Source organism: Schistocerca piceifrons, chromosome X (genome assembly GCF_021461385.2).
Source record: "Schistocerca piceifrons isolate TAMUIC-IGC-003096 chromosome X, iqSchPice1.1, whole genome shotgun sequence".
Classification (NCBI taxonomy): domain Eukaryota; kingdom Metazoa; phylum Arthropoda; class Insecta; order Orthoptera; family Acrididae; genus Schistocerca; species Schistocerca piceifrons.
In genome coordinates, this window is record NC_060149.1 from 80,297,303 (window position 1) to 80,313,910 (window position 16,608).

General features: G+C 41.3%; 1 protein-coding gene across 1 annotated transcript in view; it reads left to right on the top strand.

Annotated features, from left to right (window-relative positions):
• The first annotated feature begins 3,234 nt into the window (after positions 1-3,234).
• Positions 3,235-16,608, top strand: part of LOC124722185 (dynein axonemal heavy chain 7-like) — a 913,348-nt gene continuing 899,974 nt past the window's right edge. Inside the window, exons 1-2 of the mRNA XM_047247384.1 lie at positions 3,235-3,453; positions 3,550-3,684. Coding sequence (XP_047103340.1) covers positions 3,235-3,453; positions 3,550-3,684 — 354 coding nt within the window. The remainder of the gene's footprint in view (positions 3,454-3,549; positions 3,685-16,608) is intronic.

Consider the following 16,608-nt stretch of genomic DNA (forward strand, 5'->3'; position numbering starts at 1 on the left):
TTACATACGTAAATGATCTGACGGACAGAGTGAGTAGCAACCTGTGACTGTTTGATGTTGACACAGTAGTAGTTGAGAAAGTATCATCAGTGACTGACCATCGAAGAATACAGGATAACTTACACAGAATTTTCGTTTGCTATGATGAATAGTAGCTTACACTAAATGTAGAATAGTGTAAGTAAATGCAAGTAAGTGGATAAAACAAATTTTTTAGGCGTAACGTTGCAAAGCGATGTGGAATGGAGTGTACAACTAAGGACGACAGTAGATAATACCAATAGTTGACTTCGGTTTGTTGGAAGAATTCTACGAAAGTGTAGCTCATCAACAAAGAATACCTAGTATAGAACACTTGTGTGATCCATTCTTAAGTACTGCTCTAGTGTATGGGATCGCCACCAGGTTCGATTGAACGAAGACATGGAGGCAGTTCCGAGGCATGTTGCTAGATTTGTTACCGGTAGACACGATCAACTAATGAGTGTTATGGAGATGCTTCATCAACTCAAATAGGAGACCTTGGAGGGATGACGACGTTCTTTTCACGAAACGCTATTGGGGAAATTTAGAGAACCAGTTTTTGCAGCTGACTGCAGAACGTTTCTACTGCCGCTAACGTGTATTTCACATAACGATCGGGGAGACAAGACGAGAGAAATTAGCACTCATATGAAAGTACATAGCCATGTTTTCCTCGCTTGATTTGCGAATGCAGCAAGGAAAGGAATGACTAGTAAGGGTTCAGGGTACCCTCCACTATAAACTATGCAGTAGCTAGCGAAGTATGTAGAAGGATGTAGATATAGAAGTGTAGCTTTTCCGTCCACAGGTACACTGACAAGTGCATGTACTTGTACTTGGATCTGTGGTCTGGATTTGGTGTGGAGGCATTACACTTGAGGACTGGCTTCTTAAGGATGTATCATAAAATTCTCTATCTAGACTTGAAGCACATGGTCACTTTCTGATGAAGGCACTATAATTATCTTTGTTGTGCTGTTCATGAACTGTGAGAGTGTGAAACTAGGAACATGTTAATGATGGTAATACTGAATTTATCTGTAGCTTTTCGTTTATAGTTTTGTCTTCACATAATTAGACTCAGGTTAGAATTTCAGTTAGTTAAAAAAGATGGCTAGTAAACATATACTGTCTGATTGATTTGCCTCTAAATGGCACCTTTTTTAGTTCAGTAAGTAATCTTTCAAAGAACTTGTCATGGCTGCACATAGTAATGTTACGTGTGAATTTAAATTTTACTCCATTTGTAACATAAATGAATGGTCCCCCAACTTTGGAAAAAAAATCTTGCAAGAACAGCTGGTCTTTTCATGTGACAGTAATGTAACTGTAGCATTACTGAACATGATAATACTCACGTTAACCAGAGATTTCATATAAATGGGAGCTTGACATGACTGCATATAGTAATGTGATGTGTGCATTTAAATTTTATTCCATTTGAAACATAAATGAATGGTCCCCCACATTTTGGAAAAGAAGTCTTGTAAGAACAGCTGGTCTCTTCATGTGACATTAATGCAACTGCAACATTACTGAACATGATGATACACACATTGCCCAGAGATTTCATCTAAATTGGAACTGACTGAAGTATTAAAATTAACCGCACTTGATAGTAAATATAATTTATAGTGCAGCAGTAATATGTGCTAGCACAACTGCCATTCCAAGGCCGTTTTATTTACCTCATTGACAGAGAGGATCCCCAGATGCATAAAATAATACCAATGTCCATTTTGTGAGGTCTCCTTCTTGCAAATCCTTATTCTGCCTTCAGTGCCTCATCAAATATGTTTTTTACGCTGCTGTAAAACTGGTGTTACAGGAAATATTCCAGTAATGTACACCACACATCGTTTAATTAAGTTTTTCTCGTATTTATTATTACTCTATATAGTGACCAGTTATAGATGATAGAAAAAATAATTTTCACAGGCAGTCGCCTTCACAGTGCATCTCAGCAACAAAATATTCGCAGCACTTATTCGTAATAGATTTATGACACAACAATAACGTTATTACAGTGGCTCCAGTTTATGCAGGCAGTAGACAGAACTCATCTTCATATGTCACAAAAATAAATGGAAGTTAAGTTTCTCCAACATAACACTTTGACATACATAACACATAACGAGAGTCCAATTATTCACACATTAACTTGATAGGAAAACTCATAAACGTTAATACCAGTCACTAGTTCCATTTAATATATTAGGTAAGTCACACACATATACTGAGCATGTGAATAAAGACTACAGATAGGTATTTTTGTACCAAACGTGTTAAACAGATGTCACCATTGAGCTTTCTGCGCCAAGACTGTCACAGATGTTATCATGTCAAGATCAGCATGCGAACTGGAGATTTTTGGTTGGGGTTGGCCACATAAAGACTGTTGTACGAAAATATTAGTATTTAAGGAAGCACATAATGGTTTGAGAAACTTCTGGGTTAGATTTTCTAAATAGACTGAGCTGTACGTTCAAGTAATAATTTAGTTCACAAAATAAATATTCAGTAATGTGCGAAAGGTTGCACAACTATTTTGTGTTTCTACTCTGTGAATTACCAGTTTATGTGTATGACAGCCATATTTACACTTATATTCATTTATGTTAATTTCGACAAGTTCTAGCATAATGGCTTAGTTAATTAACAAAAGGCGTCATTCCATTGAGAAAAATTTTAGCTACAAAAGTTTACTGTCAAGCTTGGAAATCTGACAGGTAAAAGACATAAAAACCAATAGTCTTTTGGGTGTTTCCTAACTTCAATACTAATTAGTTAACTAGTTTCAGAAAAATTAGAACATGTTGTAGTAAAGTTTCAGTCTTAGCCTTCTAGTAGTAGGAGTCGACATGTCTAATATGATTCCTTAGCTCATTCAAAGTCTGTCCTTATGCATCATTATGATAGCTTCAATTACTCATTAGTATCAATTAATAAAGTTTCCCGTTATGAATTAACAGGAGAAATAGGTTGAATAACGTTTAGACACGCTTGTACATATACTACAAATACATTATGTGAATAGCTATATTTGGATGACTATGAAGAAGGGAAAAAATGTTAACAGAAGTGTAGTCACAGCAGGCTGTGTAGCTCTAGGCTATTATGTTATAACTTTGCCAAATACAGTATGTTACAGTACTTCTTTTCATTCTTAAAAAGTTTGCATGGAATTATGTTATTTACTTTTTTCAAGGTATGCGGGCAATAAAATCTGTCCTACGGGCTGCTGGAAAATTGAAATTACAGCTACCAAATGAAAATGAGGAGCTACTACTAATGCAGACAATAATAAAATTAAATGCACCGAAATTAGTTCCACATGATAGAACTCTTTTTTCTGATATATTATCAGATGTATTTCAAAAAAACAATCAATTAAAGATAGCACCTGATTTTCAAGAGATAGTCCACAAGGTTTGTCATGAAATATGTACATGATTTGCAAATAAAATTTCATAAAGAAATCTCTTTATTTTATGTTTTAACATTTAATACTTCTTATCGTTACAGGAAATTCTGAAGCTGAAATATCAACCAGAATCTCAATTTGTAAATAAAATAATTCAGTTTCTTGAAATCTTTCCCATATATAATGGGATTATTTTGGTTGGTAATACGTTCTGTGGTAAAACTAGTGCACTTAAGGTTAGTATCTATTAGGTCATTACCCTTGAAATGTATTTTTTTCTGTTTTATGGTGATATTAAGTTTTTTACATTAAGTGGATTCTCAATAGTCTAAAAAGTCTTTAATACTTCCTAAATTTTTCTTTAATTATTTTAGTTTTCCATGAAACTTGGCGACAAAGTAATTTATAAACATTAGCAGTGGACGTTATGCATATATTAATTTCTACCAAATATATCGTAATTTAAATACAATTCTTTCATTGATGTCTGACTTCCAGTATTCTTTAGAATATTACCATAAAAACATTTCGATTTAATTTCTGTCTTTCTGAGGTGAAGAAATCAGTCTTGCACTTTCTGCAGTAGTTTCTTCATTTAATTTTTTAACTTCTGTTACCATGGACATATCCAAGGTGGGTTAGGCTGCATGCCTGAATGGGACAGATAGCCACACAGTAGGTCCATCCACAGTGGAGAGATATTTGTGGAGAGGCCAGACTAATCTATGGTTCCTGATGAGGGCAGCAGTTTTGACAGTAGTCTCATAGGCAAAGGTTTGCATGAGTAACTGTTGTTACAGTCCATAAAAGATTTCTTATGACAAATAATAAACATGCCCTCTCAAAGATACTTAGAATGTTTGAAACACACTTTATTTTTCTCCAAACAAGGAGCTAAATGTGTAGCATACGACCCACTGACAAGCTGCAGTCATATTCAACTGTATTATAAAATTAATGTTAGAACATTAATATGTAAAATGTTGTATCATGATGGTCGATTAACTTTTAAAATATATTCGTTAAATTAAAATTTTAAATTATATAAATATGAGAAATTGCTTCAGTGTAAGTTGGCACAAGATCACTTGCATACTGTTGTGACGAAATTAAACCACTTTATTTGCATGAATATCAGGCGTCAAAATATACATGTGAGGTTGAGCCATATACGACGAACAGCCCGAACAAAGAACTTAAAACAAAGGCATCAATTCAAATGCTTTGTTCCTTAGTCTCTGATTTCAGATGTACCGTCGACCTATGCAGGTCGTTGTCCCCACAGAGCACACCCCCGCTTCAAAATGGAGTACCTTTGGTAGGTAAGGTGGAGTCAGTGGTGCCCTTATTCCAATGAGTCACGTAAGTCAGGGTCTGTAGGTCCCAGCCCTAGCGAGAGCGGGAAACAAGGATGACGGCAGCTCATTGTTCCTTCCCGCTGGGGGAGAAGAGCAAAGCTGAAATCCATAGCTAATGTGTCGGTGTTAGATAGCAGGTCCTCTTATGGAACAGCTAGTCCTTCTCTTGATCCTGACGCATTCATGTTGGCTTCAGCCTTTGAAAGGAAACTGTTGAGGGCTTGCCTCTCGGTAGTACTGTGAATGAGTGATCACCACACTGTAGCACCTTACGAAGTCTGGAGTACAGGTATTGTAGGGCTACCTACATGGTGTCATCACGCAGCATGACACGCCCACAATCCTTCAATGCCTTGTATACAGATAGTTACTGCATGACTATGGAGTGCATGGACGTGGGAGATACGTTATTTCACCATTTTTATTACTGCTGGTAGCTGACTATCAGCTGGGAGCGGAGTCAGCCGGCAGACCGAGGCATTCACTGTACAAAATTTCTGCCAATGATTACAAATCTTCTTCATAGGGAATACACACACCAAAGCAATATCCATGGCAGGGCTTCTGTCCTTTGTGGCCGGCCGGGGTGGCGAGCGGTTCTAGGCGCTACAGACTGGAAGCGCGCGACCGCTACGGTCGCAGGTTCGAATCCTGCCTCGGGCATGGATGTGTGTGATGTCCTTAGGTTAGTTAGGTTTAAGTGGTTCTAAGTTCTAGGGAACTGATGACCTTAGAAGTTAAGTCCCATAGTTCTCAGAGCCAATTGAACCATTTTTATACTTTGTGTGCAATGGCACATGAGAGGAGATGTAAGAGTCCTGTACCAATGATTGACGAGGGCATTACCTCCAGGATGGTATGCTATATTTGGACACCACACAATTTGCGTAACTCTGTGAACAGGTGGGACTTGATCTGTCAGATGTATCAGTTGTTATTGATGTGGGGAAGCCGACATGTGCGATCCACATGTGGTAGTTCCACTGGAGCCAGGCGGATGTCCTACAGTCTTCCTTTAGGAATTTAGTATTATCTGTCTTGCAGCACTGGCAGTTGATGCAAGTATGGGTCCACTTCCTGCATTCGACTTTAATATCGGAGACCATGAATGGCTCCATGACCAATTTGGTGCTAGAATGGATATCAAGATGTGACAAACTATAGGTTATCGAAAATAGCTCTGCGGAACTTTAATGGAACCAGCAGACATACTCTGCATTGTGAAATATCACACCATAGGTGCAAGTCTGTGCCAGGAATCGGAACTGGTTCCGCAGTTAAGTCAATGTTACCGTCTATCGAGATTGATGTAATCTTGTGATGTTTTTTTGTTCCTTCACCATTTCAATAAAATGTACTGTGGCTCTCAGTGTGTGAATTCGAGACAGAAAGTCACCAACCACATTGTTGACAACGTTAACGTGACAAATTTGTGTAGTGAATTGCAACTGTAATCCATATAACGGAAGCAGTGTGGAGTGCAGTTCTTACTCGGGTTGCGTATCGCATGTTGGTGGTCAGTGAATGTACTGTGGTTATCAGGCATCCCGCAATGTCCTCAAGTAAATGTTTAATGCCTTCGTACAGAGCCAAAAGCTCTCGATCGTAAGCTGACCACATCTGTTTTGAGACTGTGAGTTTCCATGAAAAGATTCGGAGCGGTTGTTGTTTGCCATTTATTGTTTGTGACAGGACTGCCCCGATTGTGATTCCTCTGGCGTCCGCCATTGTGGACAATGGTACTGAAGGTAAACGGTATGACAAATTAAGGCACCTGTGAACGCACTCTTCGATAGTGTCAAATGCATGTTGCATCTCCGAGATTTACTGCTGCTTGCCCCAAAAAACTTTACCCACCACGGCATTAGTTACACTACTGGCCATTAAAATTGCTACACCACGAAGATGACGTGCTACAGACGCGAAATTTAACCGACAGGAAGAAGATGCTGCGATATGCAAATGATTAGCTTTGCAGACCATTCATACAAGGTTGGCGCCGGTGGCGACACCTACAACGGGCTGACATGAGAAATGTTTCCAACCGATTTCTCATACACAAACAGCAGTTGACCGGCGTTGCCTGGTGAAACGTTGTTTTGATGCCTCGTGTAAGGAGGAGAAATGCGTACCATCATGTGACATGGCTGGTCAAGTTCCACTTGGGAGAAGAAACAGGTTCATCTGCTGAATTTCTGGCATGGAATTACAATGCAATGCGTATGGGACATAATCTTGCCAACAGAATTACACACAAGATCTGGTTCAGGCGCTTAAACACAGTTTTGTACCGAGGTAGTTTGATCTGTCTCATTGGTGAAGACATTAAGATCGAAAGGGCTGGACCATACTAATTCGTTGCAAATATTCCACATGGCCATCCATCTGTGTGGGAGGAGAACATAATCATATCTTGTAGTCCACTAAAAACAGTATTTGGTTGGGGGAAATATCCTAATAACATATGTCTAATTTGGCGGGAATATGGCACTGGGCGTTACCGAATTCAGTATGCTTGGCATGGATCACCAATGTGGAAAATTCCGTGCAGAGCAGTAGCCACAGTAACACTTGTGTACTGTTATAATGAAATTAAATCACATTATTATCGTAGGTATCACACAGCGAAAACTACACGTGGGACTAAGCCAGATACCATGAACAGACTGAAGAAATAACTTACAACAAAGATACAGAAGCACACATTTTGTTACTTAGTCTCTGATTTCAGATCCAACACCTACCTTCGCAAGTCATTGTCCTCAAACACTGGCGTACACTATATGATCAAAAGTATCCGGACACCTGGCTGAAAATGACTTACAAGTTCGTGGCTCCCTCCATAGGTAATGCTGGCATTCAATATGGTGTTGGCCCACCTTGATGACAGCTTCCACTCTCGCAGGCATACGTTCAATCAGGAGCTGGAAGATTTCTTGGGGAACGGCAGCCCATTCTTCACGGAGTGCTGCACTGAAGAGAGCTATCAATGATGGTCGGTGAGGCCTGGCACGAAGTCAGCGTTCCAAAACAACCCAAAGGTGTTCTACAGGTTTCAGGTCAGGACTCTGTGCAGGATAGTCCATTAAAGGGATGTTATTGTCGTGGAACCACTCTGCCACAGGCCGTGCATTATGAACAAGTGCTCGATCGTGTTGGAAGATGATATCTCCATCCCCGAATTGCTCTTCAACAGTGGGAAGCATGAAGGTGCTTACAACATCAATGTTGGCCTGTGCTGTGATAGTATCACGAAAAACAACAGGGGTTGAAGTCCCCTCCAAGAAAAACACGACCATACCATAACACCACCGCCTCCGAATTTTACTATTCGCACTACACACGCTGGCAGATAACGTTCACCAGACATTCACCATACCCACACCCTGCCATCGGCTGTTCAATCACCCTGTATTTAGGCTCCTTACACCAAGCGAGGCGTCGTTTGGCATTTACCGGCGTGACGTGTGGCTTATGAGCAGCCGCTCGACCATGAAATAGAAGTTTTCTCACCTCCCACCCAACTTTCATAGCACGCGCAGTGGATCTTGATGCAGTTTGGAATTCCTGTGTGATGGTCTGGATAGATGTCTGCCTATTACACATTACGACCCTCTTAAACTGTCGGCGGTCTCTGTCGGTCATTAGACTATGTCGGCCTATACGCTTTTGTGTTGTGCGTGTCCATTCACGTTTACACGTCACTATGACATCGGAAACAGGGGACTTAGTGATGTTTAGGAGTGTGGAAATCTCGTGTACAGACGTATGACGCAAGTGACACCCAATTACCTGACCACGTTCGAAGTCCGTGAGTTCCGCGGAGCTCCCCTTTCTGCTCTCTCACGACGTCTGATGACTACTGAGGTCGCTGATATGGAGTACCTGGCAGTAGGTGGCAGCTCAATGCACCTAATGTGAAAAACGTATGTTTCTGGGGGTGTCCGGATACTTTTGATCACCTAGTGTACCTCCTAACACGCATCAGGCGCATTTTTTATGGAGTTACCCCAGATGTTTGCAATTACGTTTTCCCCATCTGTAGCAGTAGTAGTCATCGAAAACAAACACTGCTCTTGCGATGTTCAGTATCAACGAAAATCGTTAGTTTATTTCCCGTTACATACAAAATTATTTTTAAAGCGGAATTTTATGTATCCATTCGATTAGGGTGGTCCCAGCTTACTCTAGTGTGATATTTGTTTTATCGATATGTATGAATGAGGACAGTTAAATACGAAGAATAATCGGTACTCTAGCAGCGAACGAGCAGTGATGCTGCTTGGAGTTAGCAGTTAGCATATCGGTGCTGTTGTTGCTGGAATACTGTTTAGGGTAGGTGGGGGTGAGAGTACACATGGGGAAAGACTACGCATCAAGCTTTCAGGCCCCTAAGGCACTACTCTACCACCAGGCAGCGCACACGTCATCCTTTTCTCATTTCTGTTCTGGTACCTCGTGGTAATCGGACGCTTACAGCTGGAGAAATTGCGGTAATTCACTTTTGTACGTTTTACACGTAAAATTCGTATAGTTTTCATTGAGTGTTAGGTGAGCCTAAATCCATTTAAAAATCATATAATTCGGCAGTAGAACTGGTGACTGTCGGCTTCCAATATCCACCTTGATCTCCATAACTTTAGTTGTATGTATTATCTGTAGATTGCCGGAAAAAATAGCAGAATGGGGTACAAATATTCAGCTGTAAACGGGTAGAAGTCCGCAGTGTGCACTTTTACCCTATCAAGAAACTATTTGAGAACTTTTACTCAAATGGTTCAAATGGCTCTGAGCACTATGCGACTTAACTTCTGAGGTCATCAGTCGCCTATAACTTAGAACTAATTAAACCTAACTAACCTAAGGACATCACACACATCCATGCCCGAGGCAGGATTCGAACCTGCGACCATAGCGGTAGCCCGGTTCCAGACTGTAGCGCCTAGAACCGCATGGCCACTCCGGCCGGCTAACATTTACTCCATCAAGAAACTATTTGCGAACTTTTACTCCATAAGCTGCACCTTGACCTGTGTAGTCCCGTCTAGCATATTCAAGTATATTTTGTTCGTATTTATTTACCTTAGATACCTCGTTGTTCAATTCAGAGAACTGAAATTAGTTTTCCTGTTTTGTAGCCCTTCGTTCGTTTGGTAGTCTTTTTTTCAAATAGACCTACCTCTCAAACACACTTATAATATGCAAATAACTTACGGGTTTGCTGCCGGGTAACGTCGTCGACCACCGCCGATATTTCGACAGGAGCACATCCTGCCATTCTCAGGGCACATCTGCAAGGAGGAAGCAATGTGCAAGGGAATGTAATACCTCGGTTCACTGAGGAGAAACAAGGAAGATACCACACACAGAACAAGTAACCGCAGAGTCAACACACAACCAAAGATAACCAACATCAGAAATATCGATAGTGACTATTAATCAACAGGTGAGGTAGCACTAATTCTGTCCCTCTGTTTTTTGATGAGAGGCAGAGCCGGATTACAAACAGCATTTAAACAAAATCCACCATCTCTGTTTATAAGGTTGCTTGATAGTTTGATTTCAACAGCTTCCTTAATAACATTATCCCAATAGCTGGACGTGAAAGCCAGAATCTCCGTGTTGTTGTATTCCATAGGATGTCCGGTGTCAAGGCAATGTTCTGCAATAGCGGATTTGCTCGGCTGTTGTAAGTGTGTGTGACACTTACGTTCAATACACCGGTCTTCCACAGTACTGATTGTCTGACCAATATATGACATGCCACAACTGCAAGGAATACTATAGACACCAGCCTTACGCAAACCAAGATCATCTTTTACGGAAGCCAACAGGGCCTTAATCTTAGAATGTGGTCGAAAAACACGTTTCACATCATATTTCCACAAAATACGGCCAGTCCCGTTGGAAATGCTTCCTGCGTAAGGCAAAAAGGCCGTAGACTTAGGTGCCACTTCGTTGCTATCGTCACTCACCCGTTGCACAGAAGGCTGATAGCGCAACGCACGTTTGATCTGCCTCTCACTATAACCATTCTGACGAAAGGTGGCTTCGAGATGTGACAGCTCAGCTGCCAAACTTTCAGGGTCTGAGATAACGAGGGCCCTGTGAACCAAGGTACAAAGTACTCCTGCACGCTGAGCTGGATGGTGACAACCATCAGCTCGCAGATACAAGTCAGTGTGAGTAGGCTTCCTACAAACAGAATATCCCAACGTACTATCAGTCTTCCTTCTGACCAGCACATCAAGGAAGGGAAGGCATCCATTCTTTTCCACCTCCATGCTGAGCTGAATATTAGGGTGGATTGAATTCATGTGCTCCAAAAACCGGTTTAAATTCTCACTACCATGAGGCCAAACAACAAAAGTATCGTCTACATATCTAAAAAACACGCAGGTTTCAAGGTCGCTGACTCCAATGCACGTTCCTCAAAGTCTTCCATAAACAAATTGGCCACAGTAAGGGACGACGGGCTTCCCACTGCAACTCCATCAGTCTATTCGTAGTACTGACCATTGAATAAAAAGTAAGTGGAAGTCAGCACATGTCGAAACAAATTTGTTAACTCGACACCAAACTTAACCTCAATTAGCTGCAACGAATCAGAGAGAGGAACGCGACTGAAAAGAGAAACCACATCAAAATTGACTAAAATATCAGAGTCATTCAAACGCAACCCCTGCAATCGACGTAAGAAATCTGCAGAGTTCTTAATGTGGTGTTCACACCTACCTACTAGTGGGCTCAACAAACTAGCAAGATGTTTAGCTGCACGATATGTCGGGGCACCAATATTAGAAACAATAGGCCTCAACGGGACAGCCACTTTATCGACCTTAGGGAGGCCATATAATCTAGGTGGTACAGCACAGTAAGAATTAAGACTCTTGATAGTCTCCTGTGACAAAGAACTTTTCTTCGGGAGGTTATTAGTCTTTCTCTCAACACTTTTACAAGGGAACCTCCCCATCGCACCCCCCTCAGATTTAATTACAAATTGGCACAGTGGATAGGCCTTGAAAAGCTGAACACAGATAAATCGAGAAAACAGGAAGAAGTTGTGTGGAACTATGAAAAAAATAAGCAAAATATACAAACTGAGTAGTCCATGCGCATGATAGGCAGCATCAAGGGCACTGTAAACTCTGAAGCGCCGTGGTCCCGTGGTTAACGTGAGCAGCTGCAAAACAAAAGGTCTTTGGTTCAAGTCACCTTCATGTGAAAAAATTTTTATTTTCAGACTATTATCAAAGTTAAGGCACTCAAACATAATCAACTTCGCTCTCCAAAATTCCAGGACATGTTCAGATTGGCTTGGAAACATGCAGGATTTGACGGTCTACACACGGAAAAATCTGAAAACGTTAGAAACATATGTTTTGACAGAGCACAGGGAAAACTGTGCGACTGTGAAACTGTTGCAGTCATTTGTTGCAGTTCATGTGACAAACTCTTATGTTTTCATCACTTTTTTGGGAGTGATTATCACATCCACAAGAAAACCTAAATCGGCAAGGTAGAAGAATTTTTTTGCCCATTCGCCAAGTGTACGAGTTAGATGGGTCGACAACATATACCTGTCAGGTGACGCACATGCCGTCACCAGTGTCGTATAGAATATATCAGACGTGTTGTCCTTTGAAGGAATCGGTTGACGTATGAGCTTGCGAGCAAATGTTTTCGGTGCCCACTGGAGAGGCACGTCATTTCGTCTACTAATCGCACTGTTTTGCGGTGCGGTGGCAAAACACACACTAAACTTATTACAGTGAACAGAGACGTCAATGAACGAACGGACGGATCATAACTTTGCGAGAATAAAGAAAGTAAAATTTTCACTCGATGGAAGACTTGAACCAAGAATCTCTCCCTCCAGAGCTGCTCACGCTAACCACGGGACCACGGCGCTCCTGAGCTGACAATATCCTTAATGTTGCTTATGTTGCGCAAGGACTACTCAGTTCGTATATTTTGCTTATTTTTTTCGTAGTTCCACACAACTTCTTCTTGTTTTCTCGATTGGTCTGTGTCCAGTTTTTCAAGGCCTATCCACTGTGCCAACTTATAACTAAATCTGAGGGAGGTGCGATGGGGAGGTTCCCTTGTTAGTAGAGTCAGCACCGATTTTGCGATACGCCGAATCAGAAAGTAGACACTGCATCTCTTGAATGTAATCGTGCTTGTTCAACAAAACGGTGGCATTCCCCTTGTCCGCAGGTAAAATAACAATATCAGGATCCATTCTGTGTGAACGTAAAGCAGCCGCCTCAGCTGCTGTAATGATGCACTTGGGCGGACGGGCCCCAGTCAACACACGGCAAGCTTCCCTCCTAACATCTTCCGCAACCTCAGAAGGTAACTTATAAACAGCCTGTTCAATAGAACTAATAAAATCAACGACTGGCAAACTCTTAGGCGTCGGTGCGAAATTCAAACCTTTCCCTAGCACAGACAAAGCTGCGTCGTCAAACGTTTTCTCAGTGAGATTGGTCACAGAACGTCTAGAATTAAAATTAGAATTAGACACTGAGCCAAGGAAACGTTCAAACTTCGCCGAATGACGAGCAGTTACAGATTGAATTTCCCAGTCAGACTGCGACCACCCAATCCCAAGAAAATTCAGAAACATTAGACGCCATCATTAAATGAAGCTGAAATAATTCCTTAGAAACAAAATCTAATTGACGGCGAGTATAGTGGATCCTTTCACGAACTAGAGCTAAACCAGCACGTTGCTTGATGCGATTGGCGGCAGGAGAATTAATATGATGCACAACCTTAGTGAGCAAAGGTATAAAATTCCCTTGCACATTGCTTCCTGATGTGTCGGCAGCTGGGCCAACACCTTGTAGATCGAGATGGCTGAAAATGCACGCTAGACTAACGCAGACGGGCGTGAAGTACTGGAACAGGCTACGTAATTAATGCTATGAAGAAAAGTACGTAGCTGGATTAATACTTATCTTTAATCAATCATTGTGGTACATCGCTCTTGACTATACACAGGAGACTTTAATTACAATCACTGTAAGGCTAATGGCGCCTTGCTAGTTCGTAACCATTAACTTAGCTGAAGGCTATTCTGTCTCTCGGCTAATGAGAGAGAAAGGCTTCGTACATCTAGTCGCTAGCTAGGTCGTCCGTACAACTGGGGCGAGTGCTTGTTCGTATCACGAGACCTGCCTTGTGGTGGCGCTAGGTCTGCGATTACACAGTGGCGACACGCGGGTCCGACATGTACTAAATGGACCGCGGCCGATTTAAACTACCACCTAGCAAGTGTGGTGTCTGGCGGTGACACCACACTTCCTCCTTGCAGATATGCCTTGAGAATGGCGGGGTGTGCTCCTGTCGAAATATCGGCGGTGGTCGACGACGTCACTCGGCAGCAAACCCGTAAGTTATTTGAACATTCAATTCGACGGGAAAAGTTAAGGTCTCACACACTTCTAATACGATCACATGTGTCCATGAAAGCATTGTTTTCCAGAAACTGACCGAGAACATCAACTCGACAGCCTTTAATTGAGCAGTTCTACCACCAAGTTGTTGGCCTTAATGGAAATGGGAGCTCAATTCGGCAAGCAGCCAAAGCTATTAGCTTTCCAGAGGCTGCCTCACGAAAACGTCGTAAAACTGGCAAAGATAGTGAGAAGCTCCGCCGACTATCAAAATCTTTTTCATTGGAGGAAGAACAAGCAATAGTGCTGCGTTGCATTTTTTCGGCCTTACCCTCAAATAATTACATTTACTTTTTGAATTCGCCGAAAAAAAAACTGCACCAGTCATAGGTTTCCAGTTGAGAAACGACTTTCTGGTAGAGAATTCACCCGTGAGTTTATGAAAAGAAATAAATTGTCCCACAGAACGACCTGGAAAAGTACGTAGCACGCATGATGGGGCTTAACAAGACACAATGAAAGAAATAATTTGACAATCTGGAAGCAGTCTTCTAGAAATATGGGTTTCCTCCCGATCGTGTTTACAACATGGACATGACAGACGTTCAGACTGTCCCTAATAAGCTCCTTTAACATGTAGCTCCTACACGAAAGAGAGAAGGGGGGAAAATTAGTGGCTGCAGAACAGAAGCAAATAGTCACTGTTGCACACCATGTGCTATCCTTCATTTCTGCACGGAAGCGACGTTATCCCTTAGTGATAAATAGAGGTCAAAGGGATGTGTTATGGCTATATCCGATAAAGGCTACATAACAGTAATAGAGTTTATTACATGGCTTAATCATTTCAAAAAGTTTACGAACCTCAAAGGTAACAAACCCATTTTATTAATCTTGGATAACCATATCTCCCACACAAGCTTGGAGGTTATTTCCTTCGCCAAAAATAGCCACAAACATATGCTAAGATTTTTCACCTCATAGCAGCCAAGACACAGCCACTTGACGGCAACGTTTCCAGGTCTTTCAAGGCATTTTACGAAACGGCAGTAGATTCGTGGAAGGTGCGTCATCCCAGGCAAGTCTTGAGCTTGTATAACGTAGCTGAACGGATGAAAGTGGCATTTGAAAAGGCGGTTACTGTTGAAAATGTCGAAACAGGTTTCAGTGCCATGCGAATTTTTTCTGTCAATCGAAACAAATTTTCAGATGCCTATTTTGCGGCGTCAGAAGTGACTAATAGAAATTTTGACAATGGCTCTTACGAGCTGATGAATGACAATTCATAGTCATTGGTGGAAATGAAGAGGGTGAATCACCAAGGATAAGGAAATCACTCTAGAAGACAAGAAGCACGACGCCGGAAATAATGCCCAGCAGGATCCACAGTTTATTACTTCTGAACCAGGATCTCCCATCGTTAGTGAGTCGTCTGCTCATCTTTCATCAGCTAACTGCAGAGCTAGTTCCTCTCCCAGCACATCCTCCTTTTCTGCCAATGCTTCATCAGTTGCACCCTTGGTATCACCAGGCGAATAATTCCGCTTCCCAAACTTAAAAAAAAAGAAAAAAAACGGAAACGTAGGAAGGGGTGTTCACCAGAGTGGTTAACTTCAAGGCCTCATAAGGCAATATGGGAGGCGGAATATGCTGAAAAGAAAACTTTGCTAGAAGTAGTAGAAAGAAGTAGACATTTTCTACTGTTAAAAAACCTTCAAAGAAACAAACTCTTGCTTTGTCTTCGTCGGAATCAGAGGCAAAGATATTTCTGCAAACAATAGCTCTGACCTGGTCACAAATTTTTCAGAGGACGAAGCTGATGTAGAAGATAGTTCTGTTATAAGGACAGAAGTTGTAAAAGTCCACGGAACACTAAAACTTTGCTTCACCTTTACCTATTAAAAGTGCTTCATTGCTTCAGTCATCGTTACGATGCAGATTTTTAAAGGCGGTTATATCGAAATTAAAGACATTTTTAAAAGACTATCAAGACCAATCCATAAATGCTCTGGAAGGTTTGTGTCTAAATTAGTTTTGCCGACGATCTGTCCGGCTTACCAGTTTACTGAAATTTTCGTTGAAATGCGAGTTTGGATAGGCAACCATTCCCATTTCCGTTTCATCGTGTTAAAGTATCTTAATTTCAAAATGGCTGTTTTATGTTACTTTCCGTTATTCTACAAGAGGAATATGTATTTTGTTTCATTGTCCGCCTTCGTTACGTCAGCATTCAAAGTTGGGCGGAGTAACCCTTGCTGGTCAACTAGGTTCAGTTCGTGAAATTACAATGCGTAAAAGGCTGTTCTTAGTTATAATAATATTATGTACATGTGCATTTTTAGATAAAGAGTACCAAATTTGGTTTTCCACGTATTTATTTACAACTCTTGTAAGTAAG